General features: G+C 43.7%; 1 protein-coding gene across 1 annotated transcript in view; it reads left to right on the top strand.

Annotated features, from left to right (window-relative positions):
* The window catches only part of zmat4a (zinc finger, matrin-type 4a), a 160,703-nt gene that overhangs the window by 130,613 nt on the left and 6,132 nt on the right, over nt 1-23,958 (top strand). Inside the window, exon 6 of the mRNA XM_077240906.1 lies at nt 1,994-2,090. Within this exon, the coding sequence (XP_077097021.1) occupies nt 1,994-2,090 (97 nt within the window). The remainder of the gene's footprint in view (nt 1-1,993; nt 2,091-23,958) is intronic.

Below are 23,958 nucleotides of genomic sequence, written 5' to 3'. Positions count from 1 at the left end.
GGGCATAACAGAGACAGGCACAAGAAAGGCTTTGTTCCCGGTCTGTCAGTGTCAGGTTATTTTTTTTTACTTTTTTTCTCGGGGGGGGGGGTTAACCTGCACAAGTGCATATTACAGCAAGTGCATATCAACATAACACTCAAGATGTATGAGAATGAGTCAAATTAAGCATGATGGTGAATCAACAGTAAGACACACATTTCTGCATGCCCTTTTTCTCCGAACGTTGTTTATGGGTTTAACTCAATTTGGTGGAGGGGATTGCAAAAGCCATTTTTCAGCTACAATATCATTAGTGCAACATGACAGCAATTACACGGGACGCTTAATCCATAATGGGGGGCGCAGGCAGGAAACGCCACTGATGGAGAGCCAAAGTGCTTCTGTGTCATGTTAGTCACAAGCTTTTTCCTGTCCAAAGTCAAAACAAACCGGGTAGACTGCAGGGGAGTAACAAACTATAAGTATTGATGCTACTTACTCAACCACATTTTTAGTAGTGACCATTTGTGTCCAACAAGTATAACTGTGATGTGACAGAATGCTATATTATTGTATTTTTGCCATGTTTTATTGTATAGCAGAGTGAGCTGCAATAATCAAACTTTGATTACTCAGAGCTCAAACTCAGAGCTCTGTCCTCTGTCATATATACTGTATATATGTATATGTATGTGTGTGTGTATATATATATATATATATATATATGTGTGTATATATATATATATATATATATATATATATATATATAATGTTTTGTAAATAAATAGTGGATAACTTTTCACAGTTTATGTAAATAAATACAATTCACTGATTCACAATAAAAAAAATTATACATTTATTTAAAACAAAATCAATTCTCTGATATATTTTATGCCCTGAATATTTTTTTTCATCCACATATTCAGGGTTGTTTTTTGAAGCAAAATATTTTGTAATGCCGTTTAGAGTATTTGACTCTATACAGTATTGTGAATTAGTACTAAATTAGCTTTCTTACATTAGTTGTACTTTTCTTCAAGTTTATTTCAATTTAATGCTGTCATTCTAATTTAGATGTTTTAAACCTAATAAGTGATGTAATTGTTCAATTTAATAGTCATCTATCGGTTTATGAACTATAATTACAATTATGAGCAGCTTTAAAGTTTCAAAGTGGCTTCCCCAACACTGAAAAATAATATGAGTTATAGTTGTTTCATTTCAGCAAAGTTTCACTCTTCTCATATTCCTTCATAGCTGCATTAGAACGACCCGGTTTCTGGCTTCCCCTCTCTCGCCCTTACATGTGCGACAACATCAGTATCCCAAATTGCATTACAAGCCACATGGTATTCTCAATTATTTATAATGTCACTTGACACAGACTCACACACAAGAGAACACAGGAGCCTCCTCTCCTCAAAAGGTCCCCCTCCCTCGACATTGATCTCTTTTCATGGAGAGACCTTCCATTGTAATTGCATAGTACTTCTTAAAAACTCAAATAAATAAATAAAAAAGGCTTGGCATTTCTAAATGTATGTCTCTTTTATTGATTCTCTCCACACACACACACACACACACACACACACACGCACACACATTCCCTCAGGGTACGGTAATCTGGAGAGTTGATCAGGCAGAACTGTGAAACACAGCTGAGCAGTGACCCGTGTGACTGAGAGAGATAGAGACCAGTGTTATCTCATTCCACAGTTAGTCCTTCTGTTCTCGGAATGACATGATAAGGGTTTATTGACCACTCTGCTTTTAGCTTAGCATGGTGGAGAGGCCGTGGACAAAAAGAGAGAGCTTGTTTTTTTAATGCCACAACCCAAATATAACTAAATAAAATATTATAGTTTGTCCTCTAAATGTTATAAAGATAATTTCATAGAAAGACAGACGTGATAAGATTTCACATTTTCTTGGTTGCCATGTTAGGTTATGTGCATTTAAATTTTTGTACTTGCTAATAACACAAACTTGTTTGTGCCTGTTTTCTGTGTAGGTCTAAAACGCTGCTACACATGTGATGTCTGCAGTGTCACACTGAATTCAGTGGCACAGTATCATGCGCACCTGCAGGGCTCCAAGCACCAAAATAAGTAAGTGCAAATGTGAAATGTTTACTCTTAAAGGGTCACTCCACCCATTTCAACATTAATCTTTATTAAAAGTGGGTTATATATGTAGTCGAAATGTAAAAGAAATTTTGAATTTGGTGCCCTCTTGACCGAGAAAAGACAGAAAATAACTTTGGGGCGCATTTGTATGTAAGACAACAACTCCCACAATGCAGCTCCGCAAGCCACTCCCACTAATCCAGAACAGCGCAAACATCAGAGAAATCACTCTTCCGTCTACAAGAAGGCTAGCTGCCAAATGAGTTTGAAATTCATTTCACAAAAAATTTCTAGTTAGTTGGCTGTGGCGAGCAGGACGAGGGCGAGGGACGTGAGAGGACGACGCGAGTGATAATGAATGACACCTGTGCAGCGGTCTCATATCTCTCACAGAGGAGCGGAAGCACAAAAGGAACAGGCCTGATTTTATGTTTTGTTTCTGTTGTGTGTGGCCAGCTGGCTTATACTTTTGTTTTGTATTTGTTTATTTTACTATTAAAACGTTCAAATGTTCGCCGGTTCCAGCCTCCTTCTTCCCACAACAACGAACCCCGTTACATTGGCAAACATCAGTGAATTACTCGTTTGTATTTCTTTCTATATGGTGAATTATTGCATGATACCTGGATGTTCAGTCAGGCGAAACTAGGATGGTTCACATCACAACACAAACGTCCGTGTGGTCGTCTGATTCAGAGATTTCGTCCAGGAGAAATTGCGATCGTTGAAATTCTCTACAGCAGACGGACTCTATCTGTGTCCGTAGCGCACAGCGAGAGCACACGCACCAGCAGCCCGCCTCAGCTCGACCCAGTCCGGGCTCCTCATCCGCGACAGGCAGCCGCCTCCTGATCCTCCATCAGCCTCAGCTGCTCTTCACTATATTGCGGCTCGTAAAGATAGCCACGAACAGCGGATTCGAGCAGCAGAATTTCAAAATCCTCTACTTCCATATCATGTTTAGTTTCTTCCGTCATTGTCGTAACTTCCTATATCCACAGCGCTTGTTAGCTTAGCTTATAAACAAGATGGCTGATATTGCTTTCAGTATCTGCAAGTGATGTCCCACCCACTGATCTGTGATAGCTCTGTTAGCGCATTAGGCACAACCCGCTATGGGCGGGTTTGAAAGGGTGGGAATTTGTGCTTGTAGTCTATACAGAAATCCCCCCTTTTTACACTTCCTCCTACAATGACGTCAAATGACGATTTTTGCGTCATTGTAGGAGGAAGTGAAAAAGGTAAATAGTAGATTTCTCTCGTCTCAGGGGAAAATGAAAGAATGTTGCACGACCATTCAATAGTATGACTGGTTGTCTAACAATGGACCTCTTAATGCAAATGGGTGGAGTGACCCTTTAAGTAAAAGTGAAATGTAAAGTGACATTTCAAGGCCAAGTAAGGTAAACCATACTTGGAATTTGCCCTATGCATTTAACCCATCCAAGTTAGATACACAGTAGTGAACACACACACTGCAAAACGTGGACACACAACTGGAGTAGTGGGCAGCTATTTTTGCTGTGGCACTCAGGGAGCGATTGTGGGTTAGGAGCCTTGCTCAAGGGCACCTCAGTCATTTCTGCCGGTATTGAGAATCAAACCTTTGGGTTACCAGTCTGACTATATAACCATTAGGCAGCCACTGCCCATTCATTTGCTTTATTAAAATCAACATGTTGCAAATTGTAACTGAGTGAATGTGTGACTCAGTCGCTTCCACAGCTAGCCTCATTGCCACTGCAAATTCTGGTCCAGAGCAGTGTGTGGAAATTGTGAGGAGAATTTAGCACAAAATTTAACCTTGAAGAAATGTCACAAGAGGACACAGAAATACTGCTACAATCCACACATAGTATTTAAAGCTGGACCTTAAAAATAAAACCTTTTATTTTAATATAATTAACTAAAATGGTATGTTTATTATAGTTAAAAACATATATGCATCATATAATATAATTTGTTGTTATCAACAGTTAATTGAAATATGAAATTTGCTACTACCACAGTTTGCTTTGGGAGAATATTATATTTGGTTTTAGCAGATCTACATAGGCAGTACTCTCTGCGTATAGAGTCCATTGTGTTTTTGTTTTTCCGATCGATGTCTATCAATGAAAGTGAGATATAATTGTCACAGTAGGTGATGATGAGGATGATGATGATGATACAAAAGGAGACTAAACCGTTACACTTCATTTCGAATGTCCACCTTAGACATTTAACTAACTATACGTAACTTTGTAACTACCTGTCAACTTATTCTAATTAATTTGCAACTAAATGTCAACTAACTCTCATTAGAGTATTAGTAGACTGTTAGGTTAGGGTAGATTAAGTTGACATGTACTTGAAAAGTTACTAATAGTCAGTAGAATGTCTGTTTGGGGGACCATCAAAATAAAGTGATAGCAGATATTAAACAGACAGACTACTAATACTCAATTGATTGCTAGTTGACATGTAGTTGCAAAGTTATTTATAGTTAGTAGTAGAATGTCTAAGGTGGAGTATTTATTGTACTAAATAGATTTCCTGGAAGTGGTGATAGGTATCAGGGCATTTTGGATTGCTCTTGAATTTTTCATCCTTAAAGTGGAGTTTTTGTTCCCATTGATATACCCATGAATGAGGCCTGCTTTAAATCTACTGTATTCTTGTCTTTTATGAGTCTTGTGCTTTCAGTACTTTGAATTGGCAGTTAATCTTTTTGTTTGGAGCTTCCCCCTTCTTTCAACGCTCTGCTCCAAGCGTATTTGAACGAATTACTCCATAGTTTTGGTGCTGACCCAAGTTCCTCTGTTTACACACACATGCGGGTCATTAGCTGTGCAAACATTAGGAGCTCATCCAAAATTGAAAATTTAGTTAGCATTAAGACTACACTCTCAGTCAGCTCTACAGTACATCACTAAGAAAAATCCTTACATTTTTCTGCTCAGTACAAAAATAATTCAGCCATTTTATATCTTAAAGTCCTTTTAAAATCTTACATTTTTAAAGTCCTTTAAAAAGTCCAGCTTGACTCCTTCTACATAGCTGTCAGATGCCCAGCCTTTTTATCATCATATTGGATGTCTTCCCTATCCTGTGGTCCAGTAGCATATGTTTTGGGGGTGTTCTGTTCTCTGTCTGCTGATCTGTATTCAGGTGTTTTTTTTTTTAAGTGGACCACATCAACTAGTTGACAGTTTGACACACAAATACATATTGACACACAAAAATGTATAACCAAACAAACAGAACTGGACATTGGCGTGTTACACATATATTGTCTGCCCTGTAATGCGGAAGGAATTTCGGTAATCCAGTTGATATTTTACTGTATAACACAGAAGGACTTTTCACACTGCGCTGTGAAAGTATCTGTAACGATACTAATACTATACCACCACGTAAAGTAAAGTTTTACACTTGTAATTTAGAATCGGGGTTAGCTCCGATGCAGGGTTAGCACAGCCTTTGCAGTATTAACCCCTCATTGCGCGGCCAAACTTGTACAGGGTGAAATGATGTGGTGTTTAAAATGTTAAAGCTAGACACTTAGAAACAGACAACCAATTGAGTACATATATGTGTGCTTTCCACAGTCACGGAAACACTGCACATACAGTAGTAAACAGTAAATTCAGTGTCTGAGAGGAAAAATGTCAAATGCTGACAGAAAACACGACAATTTGAGTGAAGAAAAGACCATTTAATTCTTACCTTTATAGTCCTAAGTATCCATTCAGTATAAACTCGATAGTACAGTCAGCAATAGGAATTTACAATGTGGAACGTCAGTTTATGAATACCCAGGATTAATTGTTAACCCCCGAATAAATTATGAGCAGTTTGAAACGTGAAGCAAGATAGGCAAAGATTCAGTTTACCCGGGGTTTAGAATGACCCAGGGTTAACTATTTGAAGTGTGAATGTGAAAAGCCCTAGAATGTTACAGAATTTGGCAATATTTGGATGAATGAAAGTAGAACAGAATCTAATCACAATATTGACTAGTGTCTGTGAATATTAAACTGCAGAAAAATTGTCTCTGTGGGTAGGAGCGACAGTTTCGTTATGACATTCATGGTGTTTTTAGCATCTGCCGTCTCACTATATGAAGACACTCTACATGAACTTCATCTCCTGAGTTGCTTTGAGAGTCACTTTACCAGCATTTCACCATTTCATTTCATAAAACTGTCAGATGCAAACAAAAATTCAGTTTATCTACAACCCACCTAAATATATGTTCGGTTTAACTTAAGAAATTGACAGAAATATATTACTATTGTGCAGTAGAATGTACTTGTCAGGATACAGGCACAGAGGCGGAGGTAAGTGAATTCAAACGTGAGTTTATTTACAATGATTCAAGTGACAAGGTGAATTGGCAAGGTTCAGGTGAAGGTGCGGTGAAGATCACTAAGTGCAGAGCGGATTCCAGGTGAGCAGATCCTCCTTTAGTTAGCTTGGAGTGAGCAGACACTGTTCATTGATACGTCTCCTTTTCTATTTCAGATACAGTAGCGGACACGGAGATCTCGGCGGGAACGTGGGACACTCAGACGAATCTCCAGGACTCGGGGAACATGGGACCAGGCAGGACTTCTGGGAACAGCGGGACAAGGATACAAAGGTGAGTATTTCAAAGGTGAGTATACGTTACGTGGTGGTTTTCAGGTTGACTTGGAGACTTCAGGAGACAGAGGGTTATGGTCTATTCCTGTTGGAGGCTTGACAAAGACTGAAGTGTGCATGGGTGTTTTGTAGAGCTGGGTGATGAGGTAATTGATGGTGCACAGGTGTGAGTGGTTAGTATTCCGGGGAGAGTGATCTTTGAGTGGTGGATGGGAATGAATCTGATTGATTCCTGACACTACCCCCTCCTCCAGCGTCCGCGCCAGCGGACCCAGGACCCCGACGTCGCGGGGGTCTACCTCGAGGTCGAGGAGCAGGTTTTTCAGGATGTTGTTCATGGAAGTCAGTGAGTAGCATGGGATCGAGGACGTCCTTACGAGGTACCCAACACCTCTCCTCTGGTCCATAATTCTCCCAGTCAACCAGGTACTCGAGTTGACCACCCCGACGTCGGGAGTCCAGGATCCTTCTTACAGCGAAGATGGATTCTGCTTCAATGGGGAGTACCGGAGGATTCTCATCTTCTGCCAGATCAGTAGAGGGAACTGGAACAGGTGAGTGATGGGGCTTCAGAAGGGAGACATGGAATGAGGGGTGGATGCGATACTGGTTTGGCAGACGGAGCTGGTAGGTAACTGGATTAATTTGCCTCGTTGCGGGAAATGGACCGATGTATCTTGGACTTAGTTTGTGACAAGGTAGTCTCAGCCGGATATCCTTGGTCGAAAGCCAAACCAATTGGCCAGGTTGGTATTCGGGGGCGTTGCGACGATGAGCGTCTGCGAAGTGACTGTGGCGGTTTATGGCTTGTTGGAGGTGATGGTGAGCTTGGTTCCATACCCTCTCACTGTTCCGGAACCAGGCGTTGACTGCAGGGACTTCTGAGGACTCCCCGGACCACGGGAACAGTGGGGGTTGGTAACCCAGAATGCATTGGAACAGGGTTAAGTTGGTGGAGGTTTGTCGAAGGGAGTTTTGAGCATACTCTGCCCATACGAGATAGCGGCTCCAGAGATGCTGGTTGGCATGGCAGAAGGTACGGAGGAAACGGCTGACATCCTGGATTTTACGTTCCGCCTGCCCATTCGCCTGTGGGTGATACCCTGAAGTTAGACTTACGGTTACGTTCATTAATGCAAAGAAGGCTCGCCACACCTTTGAGATGAATTGTGGCCCCCTGTCTGACACAATGTCCTCTGGAAGGCCGAAATTCCGGAAGACTTGTTCCATTAACAGTTCTGCGGTTACAAATGCTGTGGGTAAGTTCTTCAGGGGAATCAACTTGCACGTTTTAGAAAAGCGATCAATGGCCACCAGGATACAGGTGTTTTCCTCTGAGGGTGGAAGGTCAGTCACAAAATCAACCCCAATGTGTGACCAGGGTCTTTGTGGAACAGGTAGGGGCATGAGCTTTCCAGCGGGTAAGTGACGGGGATTCTTATTCATAGCGCACAGGATGCATCCTTGGATGAAGGTCTTGACATCGCGGAGCATGTTGGGCCACCAGTAGCGGGTCTGGAGGGTGGAGCAGGTCTTGGTTATTCCAGGTCGACCCGTCCCAACGGATGAGTGTGCTGAGGAGATTAGTCACTGCGTGAAAAGAGCTGTAATCGGGAATGTAAAACTCCTGAGTACTCCTGTGTACTCCACAAATAAACGTGTGTGTACGGGAGTTTGCTGTCCCGTCACACAATCCCGAATACTCCTGGATATGTGCCAAGTTTGGGGCACAGCAGGGAGCCACTAAGGGCCATCAGTTACCATGGTGAATAATCCCCCGGTCGGGGTCAATGCAAAGGAATATTAGCATTTCACACATTTGGGACACAAGGCAGTGACCTCCTTCAATTGGTCAGAGGTTTTACATAGGATTGGCTGCTCAATGCTTTGTCCCTCCTCTAAACCCCCACACTATTGGTCCAGTTTATGGCCTCATTTGGGTTTATTATTACTCATTATTAATATTTATTATCATTGGTGTTCATGGTTATAATGTCAAGACAATCAGATAGACAAAGTTGAGTTTGTTATTTTTATTATTTGTAAATGACACTGGGCAGATGACATATATATATATACACACAGTCAAAATTCTATAAATAAAAATACGTTAGCACAGAATACACTTTACTATTAGTCATACAATATATAGCACAGCGCAGACAAAACTGTACTACGGGTTGGAGGTCGAACAACCCACACCGACTTTCCATCCAAGATGGCATACTCCTCTTCAGACATGTGATCAACTGTTGCAGTCTTCCAGATAGCTGCCCCTTCCTCTGTCTGGAGAACACCAGTCCTGCTGCTCAGCAGCTGCAAAATAGGAGGGAAAAAAGTAATTAAACCACTGAAAATATCAAATGGGTTGGGATGGGAGCCTCTCCCAGGCTGAGTCTTTTACTGAGATTTATATTTATTTATACTTACTCTTCTTTTTCTTTGTCTCATGCGTGCAATGATCCTGCTGTCCTCCATCTTGTCTTTGTCCTCATCTTGGGCCATCCTGTAACCCCTTCTAACAGTTTCAAAATACGTCTTGCAGGATGCTAGAGAGAGGGAGATAGTGAGGGGGGAGAATGTGTTTATTTACTAACTAATCTATACAGTTAAATAGTTGTAGCCTTGGGACATTCTCTTGTGACTGTTATGAAACAATAGTTTTAAAGATATACCTTGTCTGTTGGTCATATTTGTGTATGTTGTTTTCCCCATTGTGCAATCTCCGTACAGCTTCCTGTAAAAATCCAACATAGTATGAGGGCTCAATTCAAATACATTAATAAATAAAGCACACAAAGTTAAGCAGACACCGCCAAATGTTTGTGACAGTCAGAAAATAACTTACTGCAACAGAATTATTCCCAGCTCTCTTTAATTTCTTTGAAGCAGGCTCCTCTTTTGCCTTTTTGAGCTCATTGATGTCAGCCTCCATCTTATCCAACCTCTTGTCCATCGTCTCCAGCTTTTCAAATATCCTCTTCAAACTTGCATTTACCATATACACCAGTCTGTTTTCGTTCAGACTTTGAATAGCCACATACACCCAGGACACCCAGATACACCTTTCACCTTTCTTTAATACTAATGAGGGGGGCAGGGGAATAGGGGCAATCTTGAGCTGCCAGTCCCAAAACAAATTAGCATTTACAAAGCCAAGCCATCAACTAACAGCATGTGGTCAGACAAGTTCCTGTTTTCGGGCCTTTGCGGGCTGTGGCGAACAGGACGGCCGAGGGACGTGAGAGAACGGCGCGAGGCCGGTGGTGCGATTGCTAATGAGCAGCACCTGTGAAGCACACCGGTCTCGCATCTCTCACGGAGGAGCGGAAGCATAAAGCGGGAGCGACGACGTTGATGATCGAGAGAGGAACAGGCCTGTGTTTTAGTTGTGTTTGGTTTTTGTGTTTTATTTTAGCCAGCAGTCGTCCGCGAGGGGCTGCTGGCAGTTATGTTTATTTTCGGTATGTGGCGAACAGGACGGCCGCGGGACGTGAGAGAACGGCGCGAGGGCGGTGGTGCGATTGCTAATGAGCAGCACTTGTGAAGCACACCGGTTCCGCTCCTCCGTGAGAGATGCGAGACCGGTGTGCTTCACAGGTGCTGCTCATTAGCAATCGCACCACCTGCCTCGCGCCGTTCTCTCACGTCCCTCGGCCGTCCTGTTCGCCACACGGGCATTTACAGGTACGCATAACAAAGTTCCAAAGATCCCTGCCAAACAGCACATTTAGCGGGCGTATTCATAGTCTGAATTCTCCCGTATACACCCCTTTTGACGCAGTGAGTGACATGCGAAATTCATCGGGTACGTAAATCTTTCCGGCTGGGCACTCTGGAGGACTGGGCTGGTGTCGGGACAACTCCATCAGTTGCTCGTTTAAATCCCACTGAATGGGATTGACAAACATCCTTTCTGGTAAGATATTCTCGGGTTCTTCGTGGTGAGTTTCGGGAGCATGGAGACGAGACAGAGCATCCGCTCGGACGTTCTTTGAACCAGGGCGATAGAAGATCTGGAAATGGAATCCAGTAAAGAAGAGTGCCCATCTGGCCTGGCATGGATTGAGTCGCTTTGCTTCCTTTAAGTACTGGAGATTCTTGTGGTCAGTGAGAACCAGAAATGGGTGTTTGGCGCCCTCTAACCAGTGTCGCCATTCTTCAAGAGCAAGCTTTACCGCCAGGAGTTCCCGATTGCCGATATCATAGTTTACCTCAGCAGGCGATAACTTGTGAGAGAAGAACGCACATGGCATAGGTTTGGGGGACGAGTTGGAGTACTGGGATAACACAGCTCCTACCCCAGTAGTGGAGGCATCAACTTCAACAATGAACATTTCCTCAGGATTAGGATGTCGGAGTAGAGGAGCTGTGGTGAACGCTGTCTTTAGAGACTGGAATGCGTGATCGGCCTCACCGGTCCAGAGCAGTGTCTTGGGCTTTCCTTTGAGGAGAGATGTTAGAGGGGCAGTTAACAGGCTGTACTGGTGAATGAACCTCCGGTAAAAATTGGCAAATCCAAGGAACCTTTGCAATTCTTTAACAGTCTGTGGGGTTGGCCAGGAAGCTATCGCCTTGGTCTTGCGATCGTCCATCTCTACTCCTTTTTCACTGAGTTGATAACCGAGGAACTCGACTGAGGTTTGGTGGAAGGAACATTTCTCTGCCTTAAGGAACAGGGAGAATTCACGTAGCCGTTGGAGTACTAGGGAGACATGTCGTTGGTGTTCCACTGGATCCTTGGAATAGATTAGAATGTCGTCAATGTAGATTATTACGAACCGATTCAGGTAATCTCGGAAGACTTCATCCATGAAGCTTTGGAAGATGGAAGGAGCGTTTACCAGACCATATGGCATAACCAAATATTCATAATGGCCTGCTGGGGTGATGAACCCTTCCATTCGTCGCCTTCTCGAATTCGGATGAGATTATATGCGCTTCTCAAATCCAGTTTGGTGAATACCTTAGCCTCTCGAAGTTGTTCCAGAGAGGAAGGAACCAGCGGGAGTGGATAGCTGAACTTCACGTTTATCCGATTCAGGGTTCTATAGTCGATACACGGACGTAGTCCGCCATCCTTCTTAGGGACAAAGAAAAAACTGGCAGCAGCAGGTGATGTGGAAGAGCGGATATAACCCTGTTTCAAGGCTTCTTCAATGTAATGTTGCATGGCTCTTTGTTCGGGGATAGACAGGGAGTAGATTCGTCCCTTAGGGATGGGCTCTCCTGGAACGAGATCGATGGCACAATCCCAGGCTCGGTGAGGTGGTAATTTGGCAGCCTCGACAGGATTGAGCACATCTGCAAACAGAGAGTAACAGGTAGGGATGGGCACTGACAGGCTTTCTGTGGGGCTTTCAACGGAGGTTGAGTTCACTGGAATGTTGCCGGGTATGTTAACGATGGGCGTGATCGCGAGTTCGGCGGTCCTGGACGCACATTTACAACCCCAAGTCAGTATTTTACAAGATTTCCAGTTGATATTCGGTTGATGTCGTATAAGCCATGGGCGGCCAAGGATTATATCAGTCTGACTGTTCTCTAATATGAAAGGTTCAAATAATTCATGGTGTGTGTCTTCGACACCGAGGATGACAGGTTTGATCTGAGATGTGACATACCCCTGATTTATGGTTTCACCCGTCACTGCATGGATGGAGTACGGTCTGGTGGTGGCTGACTCGAGCTGGAGTTTTTGACAGAGCTGTCCGGAAATGAAGTTTCCTGCCGACCCGGAGTCCACAATGGCTGTGGCAGAAACATGGAAAGTCGTGGATTTTAGGATCACTGATATCGTTAATGGGGCTGACACCGAATCGGTCGTAAAGACAGAACTCACAAGCATTCTGGGGGGTTGAGTTGGACATGACTGACGAAAATGTCCTCCCATTCCGCAATACAGACATAATCTTAGCTCTCATCGTCGGGCACGTTCCGCAGGAGACAGTCGGTGAGTATCCACCTGCATCCTTTCTCCACCTGCCTTGGATGGACCTTCCGCGGGGTACTGAGAGGTACTAGTGGGTCGTTGAGTTTCGAGATAGCAGCTCTGAGATCGTTGGTGCACGCGGAGAGCTTGCTGGATAAACTTTTCCACACCCAGGCTGTCATCATATATTGCCATTTGAAGACGGAGAGCAGGATTCAAACCACGTCGGTAGACAGAGATGAGCGCCTTCTCGTATCACCCACTTGCGGAGGCTAGAGTGCGAAACTCCAATGAATACTCAGAAACCGATTTTCTGCCCTGATGCAGTTGCAGTAGTTTGTCGCTGGTGGAGGAATCATCAACTGGTCGCCCGAAAACTTCTTTAAAATGGTCTACGAATTCCTGTACCGACGAGGTAACAGTGGATTCCTGTAACCACAATGTTTCAGCCCATCTTAAAGCAGCCCCGGATAACTGTTGGATTATAAAAGCAATCTTCGATCTTTCTGTGGGGTACAACTGGGTCTGCTGTTCCAAAGCGAGCGAACACTGAAGCAGGAACCCGTTGCAATCCTCCGCCCGACCGGAGAATGGCGCTGGACGTGATGCTGGGTTCGCGAAGCAAACCATAGAAGAAGTGGGGCCTGCGGAAGTACTGAGCGTCGGCTGACTGGAATTCACAACAGCGGTTGTAGGTTGTACAGGATTATCACCATGGCGGGTAGACTCCATCGCGCTGTTTTTTTTCCTTTGTAGGTCAAGCCTTCTGTCAGGATACAGGCACAGAGGCGGAGGTAAGTGAATTCAAACGTGAGTTTATTTACAATGATTCAAGTGACAAGGTGAATAGGCAAGGTTCAGGTGAAGGTGCGGTGACGATCACTACGTGCAGAGCGGATTCCAGGTGAGCAGATCCTCCTTTAGTTAGCTTGGCGTGAGCAGACACCGTTCATTGATACGTCTCCTTTTCTATTTCAGATACAGTAGCGGACACGGAGATCTCGGCGGGAATGTGGGACACTAAGAAGAATCTCCAGGACTCGGGGAACATGGGACCAGGCAGGACTTCTGGGAACAGCGGGACAAGGATACAAAGGTGAGTATTTCAAAGGTGAGTATACGTTACGTGGTGGTTTTCAGGTTGACTTGGAGACTTCAGGAGACAGAGGGTTATGGTCTATTCCTGTTGGAGGCTTGACAAAGACTGAAGTGTGCATGGGTGTTTTGTAGAGCTGGGTGATGAGGTAATTGATGGTGCACAGGTGTGAGTGGTTAGTATTCCGGGGAGAGTAATCTTTGAGTGGTGGATGGGAATGAATCTGATTGATTCCTGACAGTACTCAAACTAATAACAATAATTATAATACAGTTAATTAACACATTGTTTTAAACAAATATCAAATTTTTTCATCCATATTTTTATTTAAAACTAATTCTGTTGTGTAGCAATCTGTTTGCCACAAAATTAAAGGAATTTTTCAAATTTCATTTGATTACTTTTTAAAAGATAAATTAAATTGTTTTATATAGTTGTATGTATTCATTTGATAACCACAGTTTTTAATATTAAATTTGTGTTGAATCATGAAACAGAATGTCAAAAACTAAAAACAGACAACACAAAATTCTGAGGGGAAAAAATTAAAATTTTTGGAACAGACAAAATTTGGCTAGGTCAATGTCATTTTTATTTATACACCTTAAAATAACATGAAAGCTGACCATGGTTCTTCAAAATAAACAATAAAGAGATAACAGATAATCATAACTACAATGGTTAAAAAGAAATAGATTAAACATATTAATCTGTAAGACAGGTGAACGTTTAAAATGAAACCCCACAAATAGCCAATGGTATTAATCAATAAAACAAGACCTGAAAAAAGCTAACACAGCCAAGTTATGAATAGGCCTGAAAAAAGAGACCCGTTTTCAAGCATGATTTGAATGCAGGTAGTGAAGTGGAAAATCTAACAGATTGAGGTAGTGAGTTCCACAGCTTTAGGGCTAATACAGAAAAGGCACACACCTTTGGATTTCAAGCGAGAAACGGAACAGATAATAACTTATCAGAAGAAGATCTAAGAGATCTCCTGGTGGGGTAGGGACAAATAAGATCTGTAATGTAAACTGGATCCAGGCCATGCAAGGCTTTAAATACAAACATTAAAACCTTATAATCAATTCTAAATTTTACCGGTAGCCAGTGTACATGTGCGAAGACGGGTGATATGCTGCCTCTTTTTTTCCCCGTCAAGAATCTAGCTGCAGCGATTTGAACGAGTTCCAAACGTGAAAGGGAAAACTGGTTGACACCATGCATGTTGGGCATTACAACAGTCAAGCCTTATTGAAATAAAGACATAAAAGATTGTCTCTAGGTCATTAAAAAATTTAAAAAGCAATATATTTGCTTGTTGATTTTTTAAGTCAGAATCAAAACTTGAGTAGCATATTGAAACTAAGTAGTATCTTTTTTCCCTTGGCCAACAACTTGTTGAAAATGATCTATATAAACCACTGATCCTTGCAGTGGCTGACAGGAAAAAAGACCAAAGCTTTCTGCACACAGGAAACTGTATCAGATCTTTGGTCATGACCTGAGCTGAACACAGAGGTCTATTTAAGTGCTGTATGGTACTCAAATTGTGTGTGTGTGTGTGTGTGTGTGTGTGTGTGTGTGTGTGTGTGTGTGTGTGTGTGTGTGTGTGTGTGTGTGTGTGTGTGTGTGTGTGTGTGTGTGTGTGTGTGTGTCTGAGAGAGAGATAAGAGTAATCATAAGCCTACTGATCAATAGACACAAACTGCATGTCTTCCAACAGACTAAATGAACCCTCCTGCCCTCTACCTTTCTCCATTCAATCAAACACACTCTTAGCCAACAAAACAAATACAGAGAGTTTCTCCTGCCAAATTTAGAACAACCTTATATTGAGTAATTCAATTCAGCTCTGTAATACATTTTAATTGAACTAATACATCTGCATTATGCGATCATGTCAATATGGACCTCATCTCAGACCTCATCTGAGATTCCTCACATGAATCTCAGAGGAATGTTTCCAGTAACTTGTTGAATGCCACGAAGAATCAAGGCAGTTCTGAGGAACTAGCAAGGTGTAGCTAAAGTGGCTGGTGTTTGTATACATAATACACACACACACACACACACACACACACACACAAACATATATAAAAATAATATATATATATATATATATATATATTATACACCCCCCCCCCCCCCCCCCCACCCCCCCATGATCTAAAGGGTAATGAACTCCATTAGCCTTGTATTATATTCAGGGCTGGACTGGGACTAAAAATCGGCCCGGGCATTTTGGCCCAGACTGGCCCACTACATATAATCATAAACACAACCGATCTTTTCACGCCCCATATGTATACTAACTCCTATTAAAACCACTAATGCCACGTAGCCTAATGAGTGAGTATGAATGAGTTAGAGTTAATAGATGAAATAACTACTAATTGTAAAATACAATGGAACTACTCCACAATGAAGAATCCTAAAACAAGCAATACGCGGCATTGGCATAGCAATACCAGTGTTTGACACAGGATTTCTTGATATGTCTGGGGTGGGTATACTTTCATAATTAGTTTTGTGCTAATTTCTATGCTTGAAAGAGATAAACACATGATCTTTTATTTTGGCGGAGAACATGGTTTACAAACGCGTCTCATTACAATTCTATTAAAATGCGTAATCATCAACTATGCCGATGTGTAAATAATGCGTAACTGGGTAATGGGTTCCTACACTCATCGCCTCGGTGTTCTGAAAGTTGCCTAGTTCTGCTTACCACAGTTCTCTACACTCACTCATTCTCTCCTGATCCTCCTCAATATCCTCATCAGACACTTGAAGGGCCCGTTTCTTTTTTTCACGCTATTTTTCTGCACATTCCTTGCGTTTCTTCTCCATCTCTGACTATTTTGACAGATACACACTGACACTGCACGCTCCCTCAGAGCCCAAAGGAAGAGGAGTTTAAAGATGTGATTGGACCAGCCCAGTGCCAATCAAGAAAAAAAGCGTTACATGGGCCGGTCTGTTAAAAAAAAAAAAAACCTACGCTGTCGCTGACTTTTTTTGTCCAATGCATTACACCAACACTAAGATCAGAGCGCATAAAAGTGACGCTGGCACACACACACATTAGCCTAGCGATGAAACAAGATGCTCTCAGGCCTTGAGGGGCGTGGCAGGACGACGCAGTGTCTTGTTCCCTTCTCAGGGAACAAGGGTTATAGCCATAACCCGAGACATTCCCTTTCGAGGGAACTCGAACTGCGTTGTCGAAAACGACTCTTTGGGGAACGAATGCCCACTAGGCCACGCACCGAAAAAGGCCTGCCCTAGAGTGAAACTGATCTCAGGCACTAGCTAGGACGAGAGCACATGTGCGCCAGGCGTACTAGGAAGGTGCAGACTAAAAACCTGATAAAAAGTGTGTGGGGTAGCCCAACCGGCTGCCTCACAGATCTCCTGGAGGGGCACTCCCGAGAGGAGGGCCCTAGAGGATGCCATGCCTCTAGTAGAATGAGCCCTTGCGGCCAAAGGTGAAGGCAAATTGCACACCTTGTAGGCCTACTTATGGTTTTTATAGCCGGGAGCCTCTAATAGGTGACCCAAAACACACTACAGTAGGTCCGACCTCCTCCAAGAAGAGGACCTCTCAAGGTAAACACTCGGAACTCTGACTGGCAGAGCAAGGAACCTCTCCTTTACTGCCGACACGTGAGGTGGAGGATGAAATACTTGCAGGACCATGGACCTAGCCATGTTAAATTGCACTTAAGGCACATAGCTGGGTCTCGGATGCAGGATGGCCTTAACTCCGCCGGGGGCACACCCCAAGCAAGCTGGCGATAATGCCAGGGTGTGGATATCTCTCAGTCTCTTTAAAGAAATAGCTTAGAGAAAGGCTATCTTTAACGTGAGGTCCTAGGCGAAGCCGACTGGAGGTATTCGAAGGGAGCCAGGGATAGCCCTTCGAGAACCACCGTCAGGTCCCAGGAAGGAACCCTGGACCTGACTGTCGGTCTCATCCTCCAAATACCATGGAGAAATAGTATGACCAGTTGGTGCCTCCCCAAAGGCCCAACATTTAGTGGTGCATGGAACGCCGCAATGGCAGCCACGTACACCCTACATGTGGATGGGGAGAGATTTGCAGAGAAACGATCTTGAAGAAACTCCAGAACTGAAGCCACTGGGCAGTTAACTGGATCTAACTCACGTTCTCTACACCAAGTGGAAAAAAACATTCCACTTGAGACCATATAATCTCCTAGTGGATGGAGCCCTAGAGCTAAGTATGGTCTCAACCACCCCAGCTGATAGTCCAGCATCTAGGTACTAAGCCCCCTCGGGGCCAGACCCACAAGTTCCACAACTCCGGGCGAGGGTGAAATATTGTGCCCGTCCGCTTGAGACAACAGATCCCTCCTCAGAGGAATCTGCCATGGCGGACCTATCAGGAATGATATTATGTCTGAAAACCATACTCGGGCCGGCCACATTGGGGCAACCAGTAGTAAACTAATGCCCTCCTGACGGACCCTCTCCAGGACTCCCGGGAGCAGAGCGATCGGGGGAAAAGCGGACAGGCGAAGCCTCGGCCATGCCTGTACCACGGCATCCAACCCCAGTGGGGCTGGATGTGTGAGGGAGAACCAAAGTGGGCAGTGCGACGTCTCTCGAGACGTGAATAGATCCAATTCCAATGGTCCAAACCTCTCCCATATTAAACTTCACCACGTCTGGATGAAGTCTCCATTCCCCGGGCCTCAACCTCCTGCCTCGACAGGATGTCTGCTCCCTGATTCTGAACCCCCGGAATGTACATTTAGACAGTAGTACAGATAGACAGTAGTTACCCTTGGGACCATAGGATAATCTGATGCGCCAACCTGTATAGAGGGCGCGATCTGAGTCCCCCTTGATGGTTCAGATAAGCTACCACTGATGTATTGTCCGATCGTACTAGGACATGGTAACCCTTGATGTCTGGGAGGAAGCTCCTCAGAGCCCTGAACACAGCCAACATCTTTAGGCAATTTATATGCCAAGAAAGATGATGGTCCTGCCACAGACCCCTGGCAAAGTGGCCGTCCATGACCGCGCCCCATCCAGTGAGGGAGGCATCTGTCGAAACGGACTTCCGGTGACATGACGCTCCTAACACTGGCAATTGGGACAGGAACCAAGGTTTCTTCCATATTACTTGAGAACGAAGGCATCTGCGTGTTACTCTGATCAAACGGAACGGATTCCCCTTGGGGGAAAACCCCTTGGCTTTCAGCCACCACTGAAGGGGCCTCATATGAAGAAGGCCCAAAATAATGCTGGATGCCGCTGTAATGAGGCCCAGCAGTCTTTAAAATCGCTTTACAGTGATGGCCTGGCCTAGCTTTATCCCGGACACCATGGCCAGGATGGATTCGATACGAGCGGGAGACATACGTGCCCGCATCGTAACCGAATTCCATACCACGGCCAGAAGTGGAGTTTTCTGAGCTGGGTCCAACACATTTTTCTTAGTGTTGAGAAAATGTGAATGTGGCCAAGGTCGACATCTCGATGCCGAACTGCCATTTCTCGAGACTGGGCCAATATGAGCCAGTCGTCGATGAAATTCAGTATACGGATGCCCTGAAGCCTCAGTGGAGCCAGAGCCGCATCCATACACTTAGTGAACGTGCGGGGAGAGAGTGCTAGGCTGAACGGAATAACCCGATATTGGTATGCTTCGCCCCCGAAAGTGAACCTCAGGAACCTCCTGTGACATGGAAGGATGGAGACATGAAAATAAGCGTTTCTTAGATCTATCCCGACAAACCAGTCCTCGAATCTGATTTGGTTCACAATAATGGGAATAGTAAGCATTTTGAACCTGAATCTCCTCAAAGAACGATTCAAAAGCCTTAGATCTAAAATCTAAGGGGGACTGGGCAGCCCTCAGAGGTCCTACACTACAATTAGGACCTCTTTCCCGAAGCCTTATTCGCCTGAAGGACGGCCCTCAGGTCACCCTTCTGGCTGGAGGACTTTGGTTGAGAGTGCTTCCTCTGTTGCCAGGCTCCCGCAGGAGCGGCTCTAGAGGCAACGCTCTCTTTTCGCTCTTGCCGATGGGAGGAGCTGGTAGACGGCTGTGGCTGGCCACTTGGCCCTCCTAGATCCAGACTAGAGAGGCGAGGGAGATACTGTTGGAACACCGCTGACTGTTTTTTCGCATCCTGAAACCTGTCGACGACTGTAGTGACAGCGTCGGAGAACAGGCCAGAAGGTGATAGTGGAGCGTCCGAAAATATTTGTTTTTCTTTTTTATACCGGACAAATTTAGCCACAGATGTCACTCCGAAGCCACCATAGCTGACATAGAGCGGCCTATGCCACATGCCGTCTCTTTAGTGGCCCGGAGAGACAAATCTGTGGCTCTTCTCAACTCCGCAAAGTCAGCAGGAGTTGTTCCCTCGCCCTCATTTAGATCTTTAAGAAGATCAGCCTGGTACGCCTGCAAAATCGTCATAGAGTGCAGGCACCACCAGCCTGACAAGCCACCATATAAGCCCGGCCAACCAGTGCAGAGGTGTCCCTGCACGGTTTGTTGGGCAGCGCTGGGGCTTTAAGCGAAGATGCCGCATCAGGAGAAATATAGCTTGCTAAAGCTTCCTCCATCTGCGGCATCTTGCCATAACCCGCCTCTCTCCCACCCACCACATTCTAATAATTATATAATGAATGTGATGAGATTCGTAAAGAGTGGGGTTTTGCCCCGTATAGAGATCTCTTTATGAAGATCTGGGAAAAACAGTAAGCCCTGGTGCTGAGGTTGTGAACGGTGCTGCAGGAATCTCTTGTCTAGTTTGTTTTGACAGAGATCATTCTGCTTATTTTGTGGCCAGCTGATATATTTTATATATATATATTCACTTATTTAAGTCTGGCCACAGCATGCGTCACAACCCCCACGAGCTCTACATAAGCAGAAACATGACCCGGCGTGTGTGACTCATGTTGCTCGTTCCCGATATGGAGCACATTTATTTCCTCAGAAACGGATAGCTCGAGCACTGGGCACTCGTTATGGGCAGAAGAAGCTGCATCGCGGGCTTCTGCGTCGTGAACGAGTGTTATAGAATCTGTGGATGATGTACGAAAAGGTGCCTCAGCAGTTTCGTTCTCATCCGCGAGATCCTTCTGCGATCCTCACGATCTAAAAGCTGCCGCGCCACCTCAACGGACGTGGATCGCGAGCCTGGCCATCATCAGAAAATAATATAACCAAGCGGGAGCGCAGCACTCTAATAGGAAATGCTTCACAGTGTTCACAGACAGCCCTCTCGAGAGCTGACTGAGCGTGCTGCGCCCCCAAACAATACACACACACCTGATGCGTGTCCCCACCCGTGACATATCTAGGGCAGGGGTGCACACACTTAGTGTATAGTTGACTCGCCATAATATAGAGCTTTGCACAGACAAAACAACACCAAATAAGACAGACAGTTTCACAGAGAGCGCTTGCTGAAGAGCGAAAAGCTAATTGTGTTTGCCGGCGTCACTTTTATGTGCCGTCACATGTTACGTCATGAAGCAACACCAATCAGGATTGGATTAGTTTCATTCATACTTCAGAGGCGCACGCTAAGGGAGCGTCCCCAAAGAGTCGTTATCGACGACGCAGTTCGAGTTCCCTCGAAAGGGAACTGCATTATATGTTCAGCTGCAAGGTTTTCCTGAATAACGCAGATATACGCGTGTGTACAGCTGGCTAATGAGAGGTCTGTAATCTGGGTCTGTAAAAAAGGTCTTTATTGTGAAAACTGGTGAGAATGGCACATTTAACACTGCTCGAGGATCGGGCGAGAGCGCGTCTGCAAACAGCGGCAAGTTTGACGAGAGTGACGAAAGGCTGTGAGGAAAGCGTGTACGGAAAGCCCTTAAATGGAGATGGTTTGGGTGTGTTTTATGCACTAACCTCCCAAATCCTTCTTGTCGGTTATTGGCTGGAACAGTTTATGTTTCGTGGTGCGGGTTAGCGTGGGTTGTTTTTGTTGCCGTTTGTGGAGCTTGGGGTGTCTGCAGAATTTTTTTTTTACAGTGTGTTCAGGGGTCAGGCCGCTAGCGGATAGTGAGGAGATGTTTGCTGTATGTGACAAAAAAATGTTTTAGCCTAAAAAACGCTTGACATCGCTTAGAGCACCTTTAAGAACAAATTCATATGTGTACTAACGTGTTGTGAATTAGGTGGAGATTTTTTGTGAGAAGTTCTCCTGTGCGTACAAATACAAAATAATCCATGCAATGAGCTTATGCCTTCATGCCATGTTTAAGAGATGGCAACCCGTGACATTCTACTCAGAGCTGTTAATGTTCTCTGACTCGCAATTATGTGCAATTTTTACGGAAATGAATCGGCAGCAGTCAGGGTGTACAAGTCAGAACTCTTTAAGTTGTTTTACGATCATTATTATTGTAATGCTATATGTGCTTTGATCTTATGCTTTCAAAGCTAGCTTGCTGTTGCTAGCCTGTCCAAAAATTGCCTACCCTACCTTTAAATTAAAAGTCTCCCACACATGGTGAATACAAATCTCAGTTTACTAGGTATCACTAACGACAACTTAAACGTTATGAAAGTCCCTATAAAATGTATTAGGAATCTCATCTGTCCCCATTGTTTTTCAGCTGTTATTAAAGTTATTAAAAGTGATGTTCAATACATTCAATTGAACAGTATACAATAAAATGCCTCCCTTATGAACTTCTCATCAATGTTCCTCTACCCCAACCGCCGCTTTTAACCCTGCTGGTTAATGAAATCCTTTCACCCTGGTCCCTCTCCTGTCCATCATCTCATTCCCCCTACAATTCTCTTGCTCAGCAACCTTACAGCCAGGAAGATATGTCTCTGTGCGCTCAGCCACCTGACAGCTCTTTGATTTCAGTCTCATCCTGTCTGCAACAAGCTATTTGCCTTCAATCTTGCTTGCCCCATTTTCCAAACACCATCTTGGCTGATTTGTTTGTCTCACACAAGAAGTAAGCTCCCTAGGGTAATCTTGATTTTTCTGTCTAAAATAAACATGTCTACACTCCAAGCAGCAATTCAAAACATGAAGTATTGATTTTGTTACAGTCTGAACAAATAGCCTAAGACAGTCTTCAAACAAAATTGTTTGCTTTTGGCTTCATATTGTGATGAGATAAGATGAGGACTTATTATGTGTGACAGAGGATAAAAACAGAGACAGAAGCAGTGTTTTTTTTTTATTGCACTGCGCTTAAGTCCCATTAATCCCAAAATTATATCACAGTAAAAAGTTATTTTTGCTTAAATTAACATAAGATTGTATCCCAGTTGCTTTGACTTGATTTATATCATGTCAAATGAGTATCGTCTTTTGAGAGATTGAAATTAATTTGATACATTTAAAAATCATTTTCTTCTCCACTTAACTAAGATATGCTACTTGTCTTGACAAATTACATTGTGGAGAAGTATCTCTCCTGGGATAGTATAGCATTTACTTGCCCTCATGTTGTTTATTACTTCTGTGGAACACAAAAGAAGGTATTTTGAAGAAATAAAATGAAAGTCCAAAACATCATTAGCCCACGTTGACTTTCATTGTGTGGAGAGAAAAAAAATCAAAATAGCGTTTTTTTTCACAGAATTACTGTAAGCAAGCCATACAGGTTAGAACAACATGACAGTGAGTAAATAATGACAGATTTTCCATTTTTGCTCTCATCCAATCCATTCAACTGCTTGTCCTGTGGTGAAAATTGTGTTGTCAATTATTTAAATGTTTTTTTCACGCTAAGAAAAATTTATGGTTATTTTCACTGAATGATTCTTTAGGGAACAAAAAATGGTTCTTCAATGGCATTGCTGATTTTGTCCTGGTAACCACTAAAAACAAAACAACAAAATAGGAGGGAAAGATCAGTCTTTTTATATTTTATGTCAATTGTCATTGGCTGCATGAAGTTATGAATTAATGACGTGGCAGGGGAGTCTTTCTGATAGAACTTATGCTTACGCTTTCATTTCCATGAAAGTTCTTCATGGAAACATTATGCCAAAAAGTGAATCTTTTGTTTATTATTTATTGTTCATATTAAACTTTTACATGTAATGTTTGCCTGTAGATTACATCTGGGATTTTAGACTGGACAGATCCTAGATAAGCATCCAGGTCTATCAAAACAAGCCCAAACCGCCTCTTCATTTAACAAAAAGCTGAATTTCGATT

Source organism: Siphateles boraxobius, unplaced genomic scaffold (genome assembly GCF_051911475.1).
Source record: "Siphateles boraxobius isolate OS27281-9 unplaced genomic scaffold, OSU_SipBor_1 24, whole genome shotgun sequence".
NCBI lineage: Eukaryota > Metazoa > Chordata > Actinopteri > Cypriniformes > Leuciscidae > Siphateles > Siphateles boraxobius.
This window is presented reverse-complemented; position numbering and strand designations above follow the sequence as displayed.